The 22,055-nt window shown below is 46.6% G+C and overlaps 1 protein-coding gene across 3 annotated transcripts in view; it reads right to left on the bottom strand.

Annotated features, from left to right (window-relative positions):
- C7H17orf58 (chromosome 7 C17orf58 homolog) overlaps positions 1–22,055 on the bottom strand; it is a 201,490-nt gene that overhangs the window by 11,913 nt on the left and 167,522 nt on the right. For 2 of the 3 annotated variants that reach the window (XM_069199914.1, XM_069199916.1), the window contains one exon: positions 12,544–12,735. The exons of the other annotated variant lie outside the window; for it this stretch is intronic. In XM_069199914.1, the coding sequence (XP_069056015.1) occupies positions 12,544–12,735 (192 nt within the window). The remainder of the gene's footprint in view (positions 1–12,543; positions 12,736–22,055) is intronic. 3 annotated transcript variants of the gene reach the window in all.

The raw sequence follows: 22,055 nt of genomic DNA on the forward strand, positions 1-22,055 counted from the left end.
GTTCTCCATCTGCGACGTGGATGCCATGGATCACCTTGCAGGGCTAGAGTCAAGCATGTTGTGCATGGGGTGCCATGCACAATATGGCCTTGCCTCCTTTAGCCCTCTTACCCCTAGCTCTACCAAAAAAATACCTGGTTTGCTGTCAGTATTGCCAAACTTTGCACTGCCTAAAAAGAAAAGCACCTGATGGTCTGCTGTCCGTCTTAGAAACAGACTGCTGGAGACCACAGGTTGTATGTCACATACATACTTCAAATCTAATAATTACACCCAGTCCCTAACCCAGGCTCTCTCCTTCTCTGGTCTTTGGAATCAAGGTGGAGTTCCAGCCCCTCGCTTGCAGCGATTTCTCTCCTGGAATGTGAGCATGTGATTCTGTTGACTTAGCTTCTTCATTTTTCTCTTGAGTCGATTCATTTGGTGATGTGAACTGTTTATTCAGCCCTTCACGCACTTCTTACACTCTTTGGATGCCAACCTCCTTTTTATGGGGCTAAAGTAAGGGGATGCTGTTCTATTGAGGTTCTTTATTTCATGTTAAGTCCTTAGTTTACAGCAACTACAGGTAGGACCTGTCGGGACTCCATCCTCCCTCCAACTGTAACTCTCTCTCCCAGCACCCACTTCAGGCCATATACTAACGTTCTTACGCATCGTCCGATCGCAGCATTCCAGACTCCATCTGGGATGTACAGGGAATAGGAACACACAAGATACTACACAATCCCCTTTCTCATAAACAACAGACATTCCCTTGCATATAAAGTACAATGACAGTCATTCATAATCACTCATTCTCCAAAATTTCTAGACTACACATTCATCCAGCAACAACCTATTAAGCTCTCCTATACCCTTGCGGGCACAGAAAGATGAAAAATAGCAGTCAGAGAAAGTCTGACATGGTTGGAAACATGAGGCTCCCACACTTCATGTCAAAGAAATGAGACAACAATTAGGTTGTAACAACCAATGCACAAAGACCCAAGACAGAAGAGTCCTGTGACCCTCAGTCACAAAAACCTACCACCACATCTGCACTCTCACAATAACACCATACAACATTTATGCATGCAAGACATGTAACTAAGGGCCTTTAACCACCAGGGCACAGAATGCCAAGGTTTCCTTCAACAAAGGGTTTCCTTATCATATCCAGGTCTAAACATTAAGGGCCAGATGTACTAAGCTATTTTGAGGTGTAAAAGGCAAAATTGGCCTTTTGCAGCCGTAAAATGGCCTTGTTACATGTACCATCCCTAGTTTGCGAATCAGTATCCTGTTAGTGGCTCACAAAATAGGGATTGCGACTCTATAAGGAAGGGGCATACCAAGGGCACCCCATCCTAAATGTGATTTGCAGGCACATGTATGATTGTTTTGCGACCTGGAATGCAGTCGCAAAAAAAAAATCAAATCGCAATTACAACCAATTTCAAACTGGTGGTAACCCATTCGCAAACGGGGAGGGGTCCCCAAAGGACCCATTCTCCTTTGTGAATGGGGGTGAATGTGGATCCCACGGACCACTGCCCACCCTGAAAAAATGAAAATGAAACTTTTATTTTAGTTTTTTAAATGCATCCTGGTTTCCTTTAAGACAAATGGAATGCATTTAAAAAAAAAATACTTAATTGACAAAGCAATCACAAACATGGTGGTCTGCTGACCCCAGCAGGCCACCATCCCTTTGATTGTTGCCATTCACAAATGAGTCACAATTTGCAACCTGTCACGTGAATATTGATGAGGCATGTCCCTTGCAACCTATTTGTGGATCACAGTGTGGCTGAAAGTGTTGTACATTTTGTTTTGCGACTTGCAATTTACAACTCTCAAAAAATCGCCAATTGCAAGTCACAAAACAAAATGTTTGTGCATCTGACCCTAAAGGAACAAAACAAAAACAGAAAGTTTAACCACACATCAGATCAAGCCAAAAATCCCTTGACCAGGTTCCAAAATAAAACCTACACTCAGATACGGTGTAACAAGACATCCAACTGACAAAATTACACTACACAGCACAACAAACTCTCACACCTTCTTCATCTTTCTCAAGCAACAACACACTGCACCAAACACTCACATACAAACGTGCAATTCAGTGATCCAGCACACCCTACAGGCAATCACACTAGCTGGCCAAACCAACGTGACCAAGTGGCAGGCCAAAGAAATCACTTAAACTGCACCCAATAGCAAGCTCTCTAGAAACGGTACCAAAAAAGTTGGGACGTTTCACAAACCAAATCACAGCCAGCCTCCAGCACATACATGCTGAAAAATTATTGACACTACACACTCAAGCACTAGACAAATCTAGCAATACAAGCATTGAAACCAGACTACATCTTCTGATAAAAAAGTACTCACATTCAACACACCAGATCTATATCAAACACTATCATTTAAAAATGATACTCATCGCTTTCTTTATACACAAACTAAATAAACCACACCACAATACAATCACAAATGTATTCAGCATCCTGTACCACACTACTGAGAAATCTTCCCATTTGATATCATAGTTCACTCAGGTGAACTTTGTGGTTATCACACACCACAAACCATGGTAATACACTTCCCCACATTTGGACTCCATGGGATACTTTCTCTTGCAACCTCTCAAGGTACAGTACTCTTCTCCCACACTGCAGTCATAGGGTACTGCCCTGTGCAACTTCTCACAAGGGGGCACTATTCTTCTTCAAATTAGCACGTTATGGGGTCTCCCACATGCACTTTCTCATGATAGAGTACCACACTTTCCCAACTTCACATACCATGTAGTAGTCCCTGCATACAACCTCATGTGACAGGTTGCTACCCTTCCCCAACTTTGCATACTCTGGGATACTCCCACATACTCTTTACCCAGTTCACACCAAGACACACATAAGTATACTAAACTCATATCTCTCACATCAGTGTACTACTCTCCCCCATATCTACAACACATGGACGTGCACAACAGGCACGTCCTACACAACAACACACACACAAATAAGTACTACCAGACTCTATATTTAGTCTAAAGTAAATGCTCACAGAATACTCTCAAAACAACCAACAGGGGAATATTTTAAACTTTCCAATCTGTCTTCCAATACTAGGCGTTCACACAACACAACCATTAGTAACCCAATGCATGCATTACCAATAAGATGATACATGGCAAAACACAAGAATCACCAACCAAAATGTTCCTCAAGATAATAAACCTCACTGTTATTGAGAAACAAATCACATTTGTAAAAGAAGTGAGCAGAATAGTACTCGATGAATGCCAAATAACGCTACTGATTAATAAACTTAATGTCATATTTTAACACTGCAGTCGGACAAATGCTAGGCAAACAATATTTCACCTTCCCATGCCTTCAGGACACAGTATACCCTACGACAACACAGTCTTGTTTCTTAGTTAAATGTCCGTTGAGATAAGCCTACTTCTCTTTCTAAGTTAGCCAGGAGGCATTAGATAGTCTTCCTTTAACGTTTCCAGACCTGTCCCAATCAAACATTAGCTTTCTACCTCCCTTCATGATGCCTAAGTCTACATAACCATTACCTCCACTCAGACACCTAGATCTGGAATCCAAGACATTGGTGAGGCTAACTCATGAGCACATTGTGCTGCTCTGCACGCTAGAAGACACCCTCTTCCAATGCTGACTGACTTGCGTTGGAAAGCAAAGTCCCAATTTACCTGGTGCTGTGCATTGTGAGAAAACCTCTGCCCATCTCCTTCACCACTGTGCTAGCAGGAGCCGCACCACCTCCTCTAGTCACTCCTCACTGGTGCCATAAAATATGAAGAATTCCTTAAACTAGCACTCTTAGAGACCACACGCTGCCTTCTCAAACTCAGTCAGACCTCACGCTCTGGCTCGTCAAGCGACGTCCCACCTCTAGTGATGCAGGCAGAGGTTGAGCATCTCAAAGGAGCAGTGATTGGGCTTGTGAGTGATGTATCAGCCCAGCACCTGACACTTTAATTCAAATGGAGTGATGTGCAACTGTTGCAAAACACTAACACCAACCAGACACACAGTACCCAACAAAGGCTTGGACCAGCCTATGCCAGTTACCTTAATTAGGAAATCATAATGCACATGACTGCCACTGTTTCATGTATAACTGTCTGGAGCTCCACTGGTCATTTCAGAGCTATAGTTAAAGTAATGGAGATTTCCCATTATCTCCTCAGTTTTGTCTCCAAAGTACTGACCTTATAACACTCTCCCCATAGCATTTCCTTGCCAGAACTTGCCCGCCCTCCTCACTTGGCCCCTCTTGTCTAGCAGCATCAGCTGACACCACTTGCCAGTGGATGTGAGGGTCTTCAATTGACACAGGGCTCTAAATGTCTCTTTCATAATCTTGAGATTTACTGTGGGTATTAAGCCATTCCACCACTGATCAGTGCCCTGGACAAGTTTGGGAAAGGAATGTTAAGATCCTGCCTGTAGCCTGGTTCTTGATCCAGGTGTTTTGGGTTCACTCCAGCTACTTATAGAGTTTTTTGTGGGTCAATCTTCTGCAGGTCCTTTGCTTCCCAGAGTTCCTACTCCATTTCTCCCTCTGGAGAAGGTATTTCGTGCTGGGGGCTCTCAGCACAGGCCCTGTGACTGGTATTTTGTGTTTTGTTGTTTCTGGAGTGCCTCTTGTGATCCAATTAGTTTCTGTACCTCCTGAGAGTGGCTCAGGTGGAGTTGGGCTGGTGTCTCTCGTTGTCCTTTCATGTTGGCAAAGATTCATATAGCACATGTAAGGTGTTTTCACGGGGACCCGGTAGTTCTTTCTCTGGTTGCTTTTAGTCTTCTGGCTTAACATGTAATCCTTAGAATTTCAGAAGAGAAGTTGGAGGGCAAAGTCTCTCCTGTATGTGGAGTCCTCACATACAGTCCTCTGGGCGCTGTTGTCTGCTCGTTTTTGGTGGCTTCACTTTCAACATTTTTGCCATTTTAGCCAGCAGTTTTGCTTTTTCGTCTTTACGTTTTGCCCAGCATTCCAATGAATGGGTTTCTCGGTTTTGGTACATCCTGTCAGGAGGATGTAACGCCTGATGACTTAATGGTGCTCTTCATTATCTTCTTCTTCACAGTCCTGGGTACCTGCATTCCCTTCTCAGTTGGCTTTCCCACAGGCCTGCTAAGGTGTTGGGCATACCAGGAAGTCTGGAGTGCCAGTCCTTATGTCTCCCAGGAAGAGAGCAGAGCCTATGTTCGAGACTGGCTACAAGTAATAAACAGAAAGGTTAAGGCTAGGATGGGAAAATCCTGTCCCTAATAAGGGAAAACTTGTGTTGCTAGGGCTTTGACAAGGAAGACGAGGACTCGGAGTAATGAATTTTACATGTAAGTTACTGGGGTATACTCTTGAATCCAGGTATACTAAACAAGTGTAGGGTCACTTAAAAACCTTAAACAAAAAGAGAACATGCTAAGACATTTTACACAATTATTATAAGGCCCCTGATATTGAAAGATCACCATGACATGGTAACCAAATACACGATCAAAAAAGATATCTAAAAATATGCTTCCTGTTTTCGTTTTGTATGTCATGTTTCTCTCTTATTATGGATCCAGAGGCCTTTCAACAGTAGCGGCTCGAGGGGCACTGAAGGTGGCGGGGCAGCATGCAAGGGGGGGGCGGGAAGGAATAAACATTTATTTAATAACAAAATGAAACACTTACCTTTCCTCGCCGCCGTGCCACTCCTCTTCATCACGCATGCTGAAGGCACAGGCTCAGAGCAGCATCAGGATTGGCTGGGAGCGCCCACCCAGGGCGCTCCCAGGCAGACAGGGAGCCTGTGCAGGTTCTCTCAAGCCCAGCAACTGTGTTGGTGGGCTTGAGAGAGCCTACTGCGCATGTGTGTTTGGCCTGCCCGAGACGGCCAAATATACATGCGCAGTGAGGGGAAGTGCTGAGCACTCCCCCCTCGCTGCTCTTCACCCCCATGGCCCCACCCCCTTTACCAGAAAACCATCATAAACACCTGCTGCTGGCAGAGGGGTGACCCTCCTCTGCCCAAACGGAGGAGCCACCTCTGCCTTTCAACTGTAGTGCTGCAAAGTCTGATAAGATTTACCGAGGGTTTTTGACCCTCAATAGGTCATAAATTAGTTCTGTTTTTTTTTTTAGCTAGTGTTTCAATCAAAATGTTTCTAGCAACTGTGAAGCAACCACAAACTGCAAATTAATTAGCTGCATCATGTATTTTCTGACCAATCAATGCATAAGAAATGAATTGGTGGGCTGAAAACCTTTTTCATCCAGATGGGACAATCAGGGGTTGCTGTTGCATATGGCGCTCTTAATTGTTGCCTTCCATTTTCCAAAAGTCAGCATGTTCAGTCTGGCTTTCTCTGAAAAAGATATTAAACAGGTAGGGGGTACTAGAGACATGTGATCTTTAAATATAGATCAGCTTAGAGACAATATTGAACAGAATATCAACAACTCAGTCTCAATTGATTTCAACAACTCAATTTTACATGTATAGTACGATCTTCCAATATTAGTACAGCCAGTCATAGTGTACTTCTTCAGTATTAGTATGTGGTGGTGTATGGTAACTGCTACAGGGTACAGCACACATGCGAAATGATAAAGTGGCCTCAACAGGGCACTCAATTTCAGGTCCTAGAGATAGCTCGGCCGGGTGCACTCCAATACTGTTATGCCAGCGGATGGGCCTGGACCATGTGGCGGTGTTGCGACATGTGGTGAGTGCCCTGGGAGGCCTGGTGGTGCCTGGACATCGAGTACATGGCGAGAACTGCCCACACTGAAGACCTTGCAAGAGTATTGGAGCAGGTTTGGTGGTGACGGGCAGGCGTCCTCCTCAGGCAGTGGGGGCGACCTGGGCATCGCACTTCCCCGGCCTCGGGGATGGGTGGCAGGCAGCGGCGATCGAGATCCCAAAGGAGTGTACAGGCATCTCGTGGGCGACCTCAGGTGACAGAGGAGAGTGCAGAAGAGTGCCATGGCATCCCTTATAACTGCCATGCGGCCTAGTAGCCGCAGCTGCTTTTTGCCCCTTCAGGAGGCCATGTGGGTGGAGGTCGGGTCCTTCCTCACTGATCAAATACTGTTGAGGCGACGGTGACCCCATTATGACTGACAATCTGGCCTCCCTGTCGACTACGTCTCTATACTTTGCTGGAGTGAAACTGTTTCTGTAACGGGAGGCTCTCAGTAACTGCACAGCCACTGAGGCACAAAGCAGGTTTGTGAGGCCATACTAAACCCTCACAAACATAAAAAGACTTTGGGGACAGACCCTATGAGCAGAGGTCAATGGAGTCTCATCGGTAATGGTGGCGCGGAGGTGCTTTGAGATGGGCCCTGAGCAGTAGCTGTGCATGCAGAGAGCTACTTACGATGCCCCGCCACACAGCAGGGACAAATGCTGTGGCCACACTACAAGCCGGGCATTAACTCCGGCTGCAGAATGGTAAGTGCTCATGGCTGGAAAACTCCTGCCACAGTCATCGGCCACAGTGGAACATGTGCTGCCCCTGGCACAGTCATCTGCCACAGTGGAACATATGTTGCAAGACAACAGTGCGAACTTTGCAGAGCTCCTCTTGCCAGTACAAAACATGAAAATTTAATTGGAGCCAAAGCTGGATGTCCTGATAATTATTATGCATATCCTTTGGGAGGGACATAAAAAACTTAAAACTTGACCACTCATGAAGCTATCATATCGATAGTGCAACCCTCGAGTGCAACCCTCGATATGACTGCTGCACTGACGCAGATTGAGTCTCTTCAGTGGGAGGCAGAGTTGCTGAGGCGGAGAGCAGATGAGGCAGGAGAACGCTTGCGCCACGACATTAGGGTGGTGGGTCTGTCAGAAAGAGTTGAAGGCCAGAGTGTGGACCTTTATATCGACCAGTGGATGACACAAACAGTCCTGAGGGATAAGACAACAGCCTTCTTCCCAGTGGAGCGTGCACACCGAGTACCGCACAGGCGGTACCCCCGAGGTCAGTGGTGGAGCGATTGTTCAACTTTCATGATAGAGATAACATACTGCAAATCACCGGAACCGAGGGCCTGTGACAGGTGCAGAAAAAAAAATAATCACGTTTTTTCCCAACTGCATGGCAAATGTGCAGAGGCAGAGGGAATCCATTACTCTGGCAAACAAAGGCTCTGGCATCTTAGTCTCAATTATGCATTAATATTCCTGTCAAAACTGAAATTGTCGAGGGAGACAAAGCATTCGTTTTCTTTCCCCCGAAGGAGGCCTAGGATTGGTTGGAGTCCAGGGAGGAGAAGGTCCCCTCGACACACGGAGAAGCAGAAGGGGGCTTTCTAAGGAGGAGGATCAGGTGACGGGCCATCTGTAAACTCCATGGCTACTCTTCTAAGGAGGAGGCAGCACAGGAAAGAGCACAGTTAATTTTCAAGCTTGAGCGATCGGGGCACCCGATGCTGGGGCCGGGAACTTTGCTACATACACACCAAACTTGCAGGATGGATTCCTCCCGGAAGAGATCCCCAAGGACTCAATGGGTGGCCCACAGATTACCTCAATGACGGCAGACCTCCTGATATGATAAATTTGCTGGTATATCCTTTTTTTGTGTTAGTGGGACACTATTGGCTTGCACCTCAGACTGGTAGGCTGGTGACCTGATGGACTGCAATGATGAGGAGGGGGAATATTAGATAGTGAATGGCGCTGAGGAATACTCATGCCATGACAATGAACACTGTTGTTATATGACACCGCCCACCATCCAGAGGAACCTTTTGTTGGGCAATAAATTGTCTATTGTTTTTGGCTGTCTTTAGCACCATTGTGCAATGGCCAGCTGGGGGGATTCGGGGATATGCTTTGCATGACTCACCATGTTGTTTGTTGCGTGTGGGCAGCAACCCTCTCACACCACTTCCTGAGAACCCATTCAAGGATATACACACAAACTCACTATGGCAACCCAGAAGTTTAGGCTACTCACATGGAATGTGAGAGTTATAGGCACATACGTGAAAAGGCACAGGATTCGCAATATCTGAAAAGACCTCATATACACTTTGCATGTCTCCAGAGACACATTTAATGTCAGGGGAACTCACCAAATGAAGTAACCAATTGTGGGCGGGATATTTGGCACGACCTATTCAGGGGTGCCAGGGAGGGTTCTTGTGTAGTTGTCTCCAGAAGTCCCGTACAGTCTCACATAGATCTGGAGGTTCGATATGTGGTGCTGGTGGGGCTTCTAGATGGGGAGCCACTGGCATTGGTGGCTTTATATGTACCCAATACGGAGTAGGCTTCCTTCTTTGCCTCTTTGAAGCCCTCGCCCCAACGTGACATAATGGTGACCTCCATATGGTGTGGGGACTTTAACTGTGTCCAGGACCTAATGAGGGATAGATCCACTCCCTAATCCCAGGTGCACAGTTTTGTAATGCTTTCCAGCAGGTATGTCTTTGTGCACACAACATGCAAGCAGTACATTCACTACACTCACTCCTAGATATAGGGCCTGATTACAACTTTGGAGGAGGTGTTAATCCGTCCCAAATGTGACGGATATACCACCAGCCATATTACGAGTTCCATAGGATATAATGGACTCGTAATACGGCTGGTGGTATATCCGTCACATTTGGGATGGATTAACACCTTCCTCCAAAGTTGTAATCAGGCCCATAGTGTACTGTTCCCTCGATCTGGTGCATAAATTCATGCGGGTGGAGTACTTTAGGGTGCACCCTCTCTGATCACAACCCACTACTGGTCAAGCTCACCTGGGGTAGGCCCTGCCGGAGGATCCCAAAGTGGCCCCTACAGACAGCGGCTGTGAACAACAAGTGTTTTTGTACGCAAATGGGTGAGACCCTATGGCAATACTTCATGGAAAATATGGGCTCAGTATCAGATGTTCTTGTGACGTGGGATGCATTCAAGGTGGTTTGGAGGGGGATGTGCATGAAAACTATGTATGGAGTGAGAAAGGTGCTGCAGAAGGAACCACTTAGAATGGAGGACCATGTTAAAACCCTGGAGGGGGGCTGGGGGTCGCACCTGGACAGACGAGCAATGCTGACGAAAATGAGGAAGGACTATAGGGCGCTATTGCATAGATTGGCCAGCCTAGACTATAAGGCATACATATAGCTTGAAGCTTGAGCTTCTTGCCGTGGTTGCTGCAAGCAGTGACCCTCCACACCCCTATAGTTGCCGTCAGCTTAGAATCGGGGCAGATAGTGAACTCCCAACTAGAGATAAGTAAAGCATTTTTTGTTTTCCGGGCACAGTATGGCTACTAATGGCCATGTGACACTGAAGTACACTCTGTAATTACAAAAAACAATAACAATATTTGAAAAAATAATAAAAGCGTATGCTTGACATCACGCATGCACCCTTGCACTACGATGCAAGGGTTTGTGCATTGGCACAAAGCAACCCAAGGAACACCAGCACTAAAGGAGAGAGCAAAAGCATCATATCTTAGTAGGTATGGTGCTGCTGTGGGCTTTCCTTTTCACACAGCAAGTTTGCTTTTAACACTGCATAAAACATAGTAACTCTGCCCCTTCATGCCTTCAGACCAAACACTCTTGATATAGGGGGTCATTCTGACCCTGGCGGTAAATACCGCCAGGGCCGGGGTCGGCGGTAGCACCGCCAACAGGCTGGCGGTGCTCCGCCGGGCATTCTGACCGCGGCGGTACAGCCGCGGCCAGAAGCGGAAAGCCGGCGGTGTACCGCCGACTTTCCGCTGCCCATGGGAATCCGCCATGGGGATTCTGACACCCCATACCGCCATCCTGTTCCTGGCGGGGTGTCGTGGGGCCCCTGGGGCCCCTGCAGTGCCCATGCCAATGGCATGGGCACTGCAGGGGCCTCCGTAAGAGGGCCCCACAAAGAATTTCAGTGTCTGCTTTGCAGACACTGAAATTCGCGACGAGTGCAACTGCACCCGTCGCACCTTCCCACTCCGCCAGCTCCATTCGGAGCCGGCTTCCTCGTGGGAAGGGTGTTTCCCACTGGGCTGGCGGGCGGACTTTTGGCGGTTGCCCGCCAGCCCAGTGGAAAACCCAGAATGACCGCTGCGGTCTTTTGACCGCGGTACGGTCTTCTGGCGGTTCCCGCTTGGCGGGCGGCTCCCGCCGCCCGCCAAGCTTAGAATCAGGCCCATAATGCCTACTGGTATGGATGACGTGTGACTCCAGCACCTTGCAGAACTCATTGTCTTCAGTAATATTTCCTATACAGAGATGTACACACTTGTATGACTCATTGACTCTGTATATGGGTTTGATGTTAAGCGCTCTGACACTCTACATTGGGGTGAGTAGCGCTACAAGATGAATAACAGGGAGAGGGGGCTAAGCAGAGATGAGGGGCACCACTGGAGTATGGTAGTGAGGGAATAAAGAAGGGAGACATTATTGCAGTGGGTTTTGGGGGGAGGGAGGCCCAGATAAAGGTTTTTCCACTGGGTGCCACCAATGCTAAAGCCGGTCCTGGTGTGAGAGTTTTTGTAACTACCTGCTCTGCAGACGGTTTTCAAATGAATATCAATGTATCTGTCTCTTCCACAAAGATAATACACACAAAATACACTGACTGTCCATTTACGTAAAGGAAGGTGAACAAGTTCAATTATGATTTTAAGTTTTGTGATGTAGTGTCCGGGGCAGCTCCTCCGCTATGGAGGAGGAGCGTCGCCACCCTCCCCCCTCCACCAGCAGCAGCAGTAGCTGCATACCTTTAAAAATAAAACGATAATAAACTATGTTGATTATCGTTTTATTTTTAAAGGGGCGGGGCAATAGGGGTGACACGCACCGAGGGGGGTGCACAGAGCACTCCCTTCAGTGCGCATCTATGTTTGGCTGCCCGTCTCGGGCAACTGTGTTGCTGGATTGGAGAGAGCAGGCCCAGGCTTTTAGTCTGCTTTGGAATGCCCAGCCAGGGTGCTCCAGCCAATTATATTGCTGCTCTGAGCAGCGTCATGATTGGCCGCAGGGCAGGCTGGGAGCCTGTGCCTGCACTAGGGCAGAGAGCGGCGGCGCGGACGTGCGCCTAAGGTACGTTTTTATTTTTATTTATTTTCCTTCTTTTATTCCCCCCCTCCCCGTCACTATGCCCAATCGCCACCCGCAACTGTGTAGTGTCCTATACAGAGACCAGCACTTGAGAGCTTGCTACACCAACTTGCTTGAATCGGGATGACTGTGGAGTTGACTGAGGTAGAAAGGTCCATGTGTGTGTTTTTTTAAAACTATGAAATCAATGTCTGCCACTTTAATGTACAACATGTTTAATCTGGTATGTTCCCAATATAACTGATTTCTAACAATAGTATTTTTTGTTGAAATTATTAGACAGCCACTTATCATACACTGAGCATTCCCAGGTAAGGTCTCACATTTTACAGATACTGAAATAAAAGTTTTTTTTTAATGTTATATTGTGGTCATTGCCCCTGTTCACTTTTTTAATATTCTGCCGGCTACACTGCCAGAAAGCCTGAAGTCTGCTTTTACCTAGTTTAAAGTCTGGACATGGCCTTCGACAGTCTGAAGTGTCCACCGCGAGGATCTTGATTCTGAAGAAGAAGCCGTCAGGGGCGATGAAGAGGCGACTCATTTTGTAAAGGCCCTCGCTGTTCACCAAAAGAGTTACCAATCGTGCTCCGCGCCCCAGGACGGCCACATCGTGCACTATTCCATTCACAGCTTTGTGGAACAAAATAAATCACGGTTTAAAGCTGAAATGACGAGTTACAACAATGACAACAAACAACAGTTGAGCTTCAATAACAAAAAAAGAGGCAGAGTTTCATTTTTTGCACTTTTAAAAATCTGAATGTTTCAATTACTTACCCGTAATTGTAATACCCCAAGTGTTGCTTTTGTCCAAACGAATTCCTTAATGAACGGCACTGAGCCTCATACACCTACCCTAACATTGTCCTAGTATGTGAGGTCTCCCATATCCTGTTTTCGTGGCTCAAGCTCTGCTCTTCTCAGTTATACTGGTCGGACAGGGTGGGATGAGGGGTTAATTATTCCAGGCAAAAGCATCATTTGGAGTAATGGAGCTACCTGTAAGTATCTGAAACATTATCTCAGCATGCCACTTTTGCTCCGATTAATTACTTAACGAGAGAGAGCAACCAATAAGACCAAGACAACACCAAAAAAAACACAATATTTAATCAATAATTGTTCCTCGTCTGTTACATAATAGACCAAAGAACTTTAGACCCAAATGAATCCTGAATGTCCTTTCCCTGAAGCACCCATGTAGCAGCTCTGCATAGCTCTATTAGGGACGCCCCCTGCACTTCTGCTAAAGAAGCTGTTGCATCCAGTAGCCCTAGTGCAATTCTATCCAGATATATTAGGATAGCTCGCATCACATCCAAACATTGGCACGCTCTGTCCTCTGGGGTCTGAGGGTAGAGGTGAAAATCTCCTACACTGGATGAATGAGGACTTAACCTTGTTGATGAAAGAAGGTCATAAACTAAGAACAAATCTGCCCTTAAATATTTTCAGGAAAGGGAACCTAAAGAACAAGGATCCCAGTTCTACTAAGCCCATCACTGATGTCACTAGAAAAAAGGTCTTAAGAGCTAGGGTTCTCATTGCTACAGATTTTAGAGGCTCAAAAGGAGGAGATTATAGTGTGCGGTGGCCCCCTTTTGTGAATTAGATAGCTAAAAAAGCGGCCAATGTCTGTAACTTGAGCAGTTTTGATCTTGTAAAGACGTTCTATAATTGTTTTGCAAGGTCTGGCAGACTGCATGGATTTGAGCTTGCTGCAAATATCAGAGAAACCATCAGTAAAATCCGGTTCCGCAAACCACAAAAAAAGGCCCACAAACATCTAAGAAAATGCCCCACACACTGACCTATGCAACCAGCCCATCAGGCACTGCCTGAATGCCCTATAGGCCAGTCCGATTCTGGCTCTCCATCCTCCTAGTAGTCTCCCCAAGCAGCCCTAAACGCTTTCACTCTTGCCCACTGAACCCAGGGGGGGTGAGGGGGGACACCTTAAGACCCAGAAATGAATCATTTTGCAAAAATTCCAAAATGTGTGCAAACTGTGCTGATGGAGGAAAACAACTGCTTAGCTGAACACAATTTAGTAAAGGTGACTCAGTGCTTCTTATAGGAGTTTAAGGAGGAGTTCCTCCCAGAGCCTTGAGTGGAAACTGCTAATCTCTCTGAAAGTTCCTAATCAATACCCTGTCCTCTCCATCTCCAAACAGTTAATTGTAGTCTTCTGAGATGGCGAATATAAAGATCAGGATGTGAGAGAGGTGAAGGGTGGATCAGAAGGACCCTTCTTTGACCGTGCTCAGATTCACTGCCAGGGAGAACCAGGTGGAACCTGGGCAAGCTGCACTAACAACAACCACCATCACTTGCTTTCCTTTCAACCACACTGAGAACTTCAGAAGGAGGAAAGGCCTGCTACATGAGAGGGCATCCAAAAACCAAACTCCGTCTTCCTCTGTCCTTGCTCATAACATTGGAACCTTTGCATTCTTCTGACTGGCAAACAAGTCTGCCATTGGAGTGCCCCACCTCTGACATACTCGGTAAAACACCTGATGATTGATGCAGAAATCATTTGATGGAGGGACTACTCGACTCAGTCAGTCTGCCACGGCATTTACAATGCCCTTAAGGTATACCTCTGTTAATGATGTCACATTATCCTGAGCCCAAGAGAATAGCTGATCTGTTAACTGAGCACAAAAAGGAGCTCTTGTTCCCTTCTTGCTTTTTGAGAGAATGCCTGGCAATGTTGTCTAACCAGACAGTTACAGTTCTTTTGTAAAGGATACGGGTAAAGGTTCCCAGGGCTAGATAGGCTGCCTTTAACTCCTTCTAATTTGAAGACTTCCTTTGTAATTTCTCTGGCCATAAATAAACACTGAGCTTGATGACAACATCTCCAAATGCCCCAACTTCTTGCACTGGCACCAGTAGTTATAATTACGGCCAACTCTGACTTTAGAGGTGCATGCTTTAAGATGTTTTTCTTGGACATCCACCATGCTGGTTCCCTTCAAATTGCCTTGGTCATTGGAATCATTGCCACTAGATCCACAGATTATGGGGCTCAAGCCTATAGAATGTGCCTTGTTGAGGTGCCACCTTGTCCAAGGCACCAAAAAGATTGTCTCTGCCAAGTCTCCCTGGGCTTATAACCAATACGCTGATGTATTTTTGATGCCTTGCATCAAATGCTATACATGAGTTTGGATTTTCATGACATTCTTCTCAGACAGACTCAGTTAATCAATCAGTTGGCTGGTTGAGCGCAACCTGCTACCTATGAGCGTATCCAGGTCCTGGTAGGGTTTCTGTTTAATAGCTAGGTTTTCAGAAACCTTCACAACTCTTGAAGAGTGGGGGATGTACTGAGTTGCGGGGTAGGATGTTCCAGGCTCTGGCTGTGAGGTAGGAGAAGGAGCATTCTCCTGATCTGCTGCTTCTTATGCAGGGGTACAGACTAGCGCAAGGGAGGTGGAGCGGAGGTGTCTGGTTGTGTGGAATCTCAGGCGGTTGCTGACGTAGGCCAGTCTAGAATCTTGCAGGGCCTTGAATGCATGGGTAAGGGGCTTGAGCTGGCATCTTTTCTGGACCGGTAGTCAATGGAGTTTTCTTCAGTGGGAAGGTATGGGTGCGTCGAGGGAGATCCATGACGAGTCTAGCTGGGGCATTCTAAATGGCCTGTAGTCTTTGAACAAGGTGGGTCTGTATTCCTACATAGAGCATTTCCGTAGTCCAGTCGACCGGAGAGGAGAGCTTGGGTGATGCGACGTCTTGTGTTTAGGGTAAGCCACTTGAAAATCACACGTAGCATGCACATGATGATAAAGCAGGAGGATGATATGGCCTTGACTTGAAATCGCATGGTGAGTTTGCTGTCCAGTATGATGCCTAGGTTTCTGGCGTACTCAACTAGAGTTGGAGTGGGGCCTGGTCCTGTGGGCTACCAGCAGGCGCCCCAGGGGGAGTTTGTTTCTGCTGAAAATCAAGACCTCAGTCTTGTCTGTGTTGAGCTTGAGGCAGTTGTGCCTCATCCAGTTGGCGACGCTGGTCATGCTTTGGTGGAAGTTGGTTCTGGCGGCAGTGGAGTTTTCAGAGAGGGAGAGGATAAGTAGTGTGTCTTCGGCGTAGGATATTATGTTGAGCCCGTGGGCTGTGACTATGTTGGCCAGGGGTGTCATGTAGATGTTGAAGAGGGTGGGGCTGAGCGATGAGCCTTGAGTTCCTCTGCGGATCATCAGTTTAGGTTCGAAGGTGAAGGGGGGGTTAAATGGATTGATTGTTTTCTGTCAGAGAGGAAGGAGGAGATCTATCTGAAGGCAGTTCCTTGGATGCCTATGTTGTGGAATCCAACAATGAGCGTGTGAAGGGAGATGGCGCTTAAGACTGCTGAGAAATCGAGGAAGATAAGGGTGGCAGTCTCCCTTTTGTCAAGGAGGGCCTAGATGTCGTTGGTGGCAGCAATCAGGGCTATTTCGGTGCTGTGGGTGCTAAGGAATCCAGATTGGGAATAATCCAGGAGGTGATTGTGCTTCAGGTGGATGGTGAGTTGTTGGCTGATGGCTTTTTTGAAGACTTTGACCAGGAAAGGGAGCATGGAGATGGGTCTTTAGTTAGTTGCTGAGTTCTTTTGGTGTGCTAAGGGTTTTTCAACAGGGATTTGACTTCTACATGCTTCTAGTCTTCAGGGTAGAAGGCTGAATCCATTGAGCAGGGTGGTAACTTCATGGCTGATCTTGGATGCTCCGAGATTGAAGATGTGGTGGGGGCATAGGTCAGGTGTGGCCCTGAGTGTATGGATTTCATGATGGTGATGGTGTCCTGAGTGGTGAGGTAGTTCCAGGTGGTAAGTCTAGGGAAGGCCATGGGTATGGAGGTGTGGTGGTTGAAGAAATCTTTTAGGCTTGAGTTGGGTGAGGTTTCTGTAAATTGTGGTGATTTTGACGTAGAAGAAATGTGCGAGGCTGTCACATAGGTCCTGAGAGGGGGTGATGTTACTTATTGCTGCTGTGGGTTCGTGAATTCCTTGATTATGCAGAAAATCTCCTTACTGTCATTGGGACTGGCCTCAATGTGTGATGCTAGAGCTTATTTCTTGGTCTCATGTAGTTAGCTGTGGTACAGCTTGACTGGAGTTTTGTTGGTGGCTCTATCAGCTAGGTCTTTGCTTGTGCACCATTTCTTCTCAAAGTGTTTGCAGTGATGATTGTCAGTCCTGGTTTACCAGCTGGCTTGCTTGGTAGATGTTCTGTGTTTCTTGATCTTGATGGGGCGACGATCTTGGCACAGTCTGTGATCCAGGCATTGAGGCTTCCGATGTCCTGGGTCACGTTGTTGAAGTGTGTGGGTGGCTTGTGGGCCAGGGTGTCCATCTATTTGGGTTCCGAGGCCTTGTACCAGCTACAAAGGGCAGTGTTGGGTTGCGCTGGTTGGGGGGCATGTGGGTGGTGAAGCTGAAGTGGACGATGGAGAGGTCTGTCTATGTGAGTTTGATGGTGTGGCTGTATCGCTGGAAGTGAATATAGGGTTGAGCGTGTGTCCTGTGATATTAGTAGGGTAGTGGACGAGTGGGGAAAGACCTATGTTGTTCAGGCTGTCAAGGAGGTGGGTGGAGTTAGGATCAGTTTCGGCATCGAGGTTGAAGATGAGGACATCTAGGAACATGTAGTCTTTGGAGTATATGGAAAAGGGATGATGAAATCAGTAATTAGGTTGCAGAGGGCTGCTCTGTGTCCAGGTGGGCGGTAGGCCAGAGTACCACTTACAGTGGTTTTCTCATCTGTGTGGATAATTAAATTTCAGTCTTCCATTGCTGGAATGGTGTTGTCTGTGGTGGTGGTGGTGTATTTGATGGAGTCCCTGTGGATGATGGCGATTCCTCCACCTGGCTTGTTGATGGGGTCGCAGTGGGTGGTTCTGTATTCTGTTGGTATAACGGCGGCGATTGATGAAGTCCCAGACCTCTGTGGCATGTTTGCTGAGCGAGTGAGTGTTGAGGAAGGTGCATGGGAGCTAGTGGTGGGTCGTAGGAGTGGTGTGTGGTGTGGACTGTGTGTTGCAATGAGCAGTGGGGGCCCAGGTGTTGTGGCAGGTCAAGTGGCATTGGGTGCAGGTGAAAGGACCTACTGTGGAGTGTGGTGCAGCGCACATGCATAGTTTGTGGTGGCATCCTGGACACAGAGGGCAGATGAGGTGTAGCTGAGGTTAACAGTTGGACCAGGGTTCCTGGTGCTGGTCGCAGTGCAGGTGAAGACAGGCTTGCCTTTGGTGCACCTCGGGCACGCCCACTGCATACAGCTGACATTAAGTAGGTCCTGGGAGTTGGTAGAGGTGCTAAGAGGCAGAAGTCAGGGCTGGCACAAAGGCACAAAGGTGAAGCAGGAGCAAGTAAGGGGAGGGGGAGGTGGGAGAAGGCGTGGGATCAGATTCATCATATTCATATCTGTTTTGAACTTTGTCCTGAAAAAATGTGAGGTGAGAGCTGCCAAGATTCACAGACATACTTAATTAGAATATTCTGAAGAATCTCCACAGCCTTCCCTGCTCAACCTCACAACCTCAATGGAGAGTGAGCATCATCTCGTCAGCCTCTGCACCTCCAGCAAAGCGCAGCAAGGTGCCAGCCATGAACCACCTGCTCCACACAGCTGCCTGTTAGCTTCAGAAACAAAATTAGTTAATTCTGGAGTAGCTGCACAACAGCCACTCGAAGATAGGTGTTGAGAGACAGAATGAAAGCAGGAGGTTTGGAGGGTGGGAGGGCCTCATATATTAGGAGAATTTTGAAGGTCTGCTTATGAGGCAAAGCGCTTCTCGTTAAGGAATTAATTGAGTGAAAAGGGTCACAAATCAAACACATAGGTTAGTTCCAGGCAAGAAGATGGCGAAAGGTGTTGTCTCCAAAATGGTGGAAAAGGAATCGTGACTTCAAACCCAAGCACTTCAATGCCTAAAGCATAATAGCAAAAAACATCTAGCCTTTGGAAGTAAATTGGGACTCTTCAAATAAAATTCAGTTAGTGCGAACGCGATACTAAGGTATTACAGGCCTCTACATGAGCACTGGTTACATTACACAATAACACATTCATTTTTGGTAGCAAAGGGAGACTGAGTAATTTTCCCAGAAACACAGGATGTTGAGCTGGCGCTGAGACTCAGACTGTGTCCCCCAGCTCCAAGGTCGGCAGCTCTGGTCCTTACGCCACATCCTCTCCCCTAGGGTTCTTTGTCTGGTGCGTGTTGGGGGAGTCTGGGAATAACTCTTTTTTTCATATAGCGCTTGGTAATACAGGTTCTGCCATTTCATAGCGCTGCAAAGTTAGGCTGGTATTGCCAATGTAGAGGAATAATTCCTTTAAAAGTTTAACACACAAAAATATATGGCTGCCCTCTTTTCTTTGCTCTTAACTCATTTGACTCACTCCTTCCCTGGGATAAATGCCACGAAGGTGCCTCTATGTGGCTTATTTGGTGCTATAAAAGTTTAGGTAAACACACTAGAAAGGGTTGCATCTCTAGGGTATCACAGCCAGTCTGTACAAATGAAGCAAAAACACTCCCAAGATGGCGGTCCTGTTGTGTCCTCTCTCCTGCAACACCAGGCATGGGAGAGTTCCTGTGGCACCTGGCATACATCCACTACTCTCCAAACCAAAACACATAGGTAAAAGACATTGGCTCTCATTACAAAGCCGCCTGCCAAACTCATACCACCATCAGGCCGCCTGTGCGGCCAACACCGCTGGCCCTATTAGGAGTTCACCGCAGGGCCGGCTGGAGGAAACAGCTCCACATCGTAATGTCGCGGTCAGACCGCCTCTTTGGCGGTGGCCCGACCGTGACCATGACCCTGGCGGTCTAGTGACCGCCAGGGTCATAATGAGGCCCATTGTCATTTACCACACTACCCGCTTTAAATCTCACAAATTTGAGACCTATGGCATTGCAAATGCTTGTTTATAGAGCTACTCTTAGTTTACTCACACTCAGTTCTGTGATCTGCATGGTACACCTTCTTTGAACCAGGCACATTACCCTCCGTGTTACTTTATGGCAAGCCAAAACTGATACTAGGCAAAATTTTAATCTTCTACCAGTAGGAACATTAATCACCAGAGCTCTCTTGACATTTTTATTGCTGTCTGAAAACTGCTGGATGCACAAGGAAGTTCATGTGCTTTTAAACCAAAAGCTATTTTTAAACACAGTGCCCCCACCAGAGTCAGGACCAGGTGCGGCTGCCCCGGTTGCACCGCCCCAAAGCCGGCCCTGCTCCCAGCAAGCTTTTCCACAAATGGGGGTGGAGCAGACCTCATAGCCATTATATGACGAAAAGGAATTGACAAATTGAGCAGTTAAACATATTGGACCAACCTGATAGTATAATAAACATATTTTTGCAGCATGAATCTTAGTATAACAAAAATGTTTTTGCTTTGCATTATTCTGCCATCTCATGGTTGGGACCAGAATTTTCCCAAAGTAGTAGTAGTTCTTCTTTTTCTACTTGTTTTTTGTATCAATGGCCTTCACTATTTGGTGCCTAGATCCTCCTCCTATGATGTCATATGCCTTCCCCTGAGTGTTCCTGTTGGTTGCCATCTTCAGATTCTTTTTTTCCACTGTTGGGACTGAAAGCATCCCCGAAGGCTTTCCGCCATACGAATTGAAGAAGGTGAAGAATTTGATTTTCGTCAAAAAGAATAAGGAAAACCGCTGATAGAAGTACAGTGGCAGGAACATCGAACTAGTATGTCGAAATCGTATAGAGAATGCCCAGAGAGCGGGCTCCCTGTTCTGGTTGATATGGAGAAAACGCCATTTCGATTTTGCCCAAAATGTCATCCTAAATTGCACAAGAAGACAAACATTGAGAATACAACTTGTGTTTATCACTTAACCACAACTCCATAAATTGCGAGGCCTGCGCAGACTTCAAGCCGAAGACTCTGAGAGCGAGGGACAAACTGAGGCAGGCACACTACACCATGCAGGGACAAAAGTAATCACCAATCCTTAAAGAATTCGGATTATCCAGCAAAAAGGAAAAAAATGTTGCCAAAGGAGCAGAGGGTGAGGGATCGGAAATCGAACTATCCATCTTCGATGTAGAAAAAGAACAACAAAAAAAGTAACCCTGAAAAAATTGAGTGGGAGGAGTTGAAAACATCTGACTCAAAAGGTCAAAAGGGGGCCTCAGCATTGAGAGAATCGTTGACGGAGAGCAAGACTAAATCAAAAGAACTCCTTGGGTCCATTACAATGGATACCACACGTTGTCAAACTCCAGAGAAGATGTCGAAAGACGATCAGAATCGAGGAGAGGAGAAAAAAGACAGAGAAGTTTCAACGTCAGAGGAAGAAAGGAAGGGAGAAACGCTGAAAAAGGTGTTGAAAGAAACTCCGTTGAAGGACGATTCAGCATTGAAAAGGAAAACACCGTTTGTGTTGACGTTGAGGAAAGGCCTGCCAACATCGAAAGAAAGAAGAAATAGCTGGAAGCCAAAATGGGAGCAATTTTGCAGAAAAAAAGGATTTCAATTCGTTTCTTAAGGAATTCAGAATTCCACATAAAACAACAAGACAGGAAGATAGTGGCACGGGGGAAACTGAAGGTCTAGAACGCCTAACAACACTAGAGCAACAAGAAGAAAATTTAGAGCAGGAGTTCTTCTACAAAGAAGACTATCCAGAGCATGTTACAATGGAATTGTTACATGAAGGGACAGAGAAACACTCACAGTCAATAGCAGGGCAGGGAGACAGATTCACCAGAAGAGGGTATTGACACCTACCCATCAAGAGCTTCACCCCCGGATGATCCTGCAATATACAACTAGCTCATAACAAAGGCAGCCGAAAAGTATGGTGTACAACTAGAGGAAGAGAAGCCCCAATCTTGATTCCTGCTGGAAACACAAATGCCTTCTCAAACCAAAAATCAATTTCTGCCAATGCTACCAAGCATTCTAGATCAAGGC

Source organism: Pleurodeles waltl, chromosome 7 (genome assembly GCF_031143425.1).
Source record: "Pleurodeles waltl isolate 20211129_DDA chromosome 7, aPleWal1.hap1.20221129, whole genome shotgun sequence".
NCBI classification, from domain to species: domain Eukaryota; kingdom Metazoa; phylum Chordata; class Amphibia; order Caudata; family Salamandridae; genus Pleurodeles; species Pleurodeles waltl.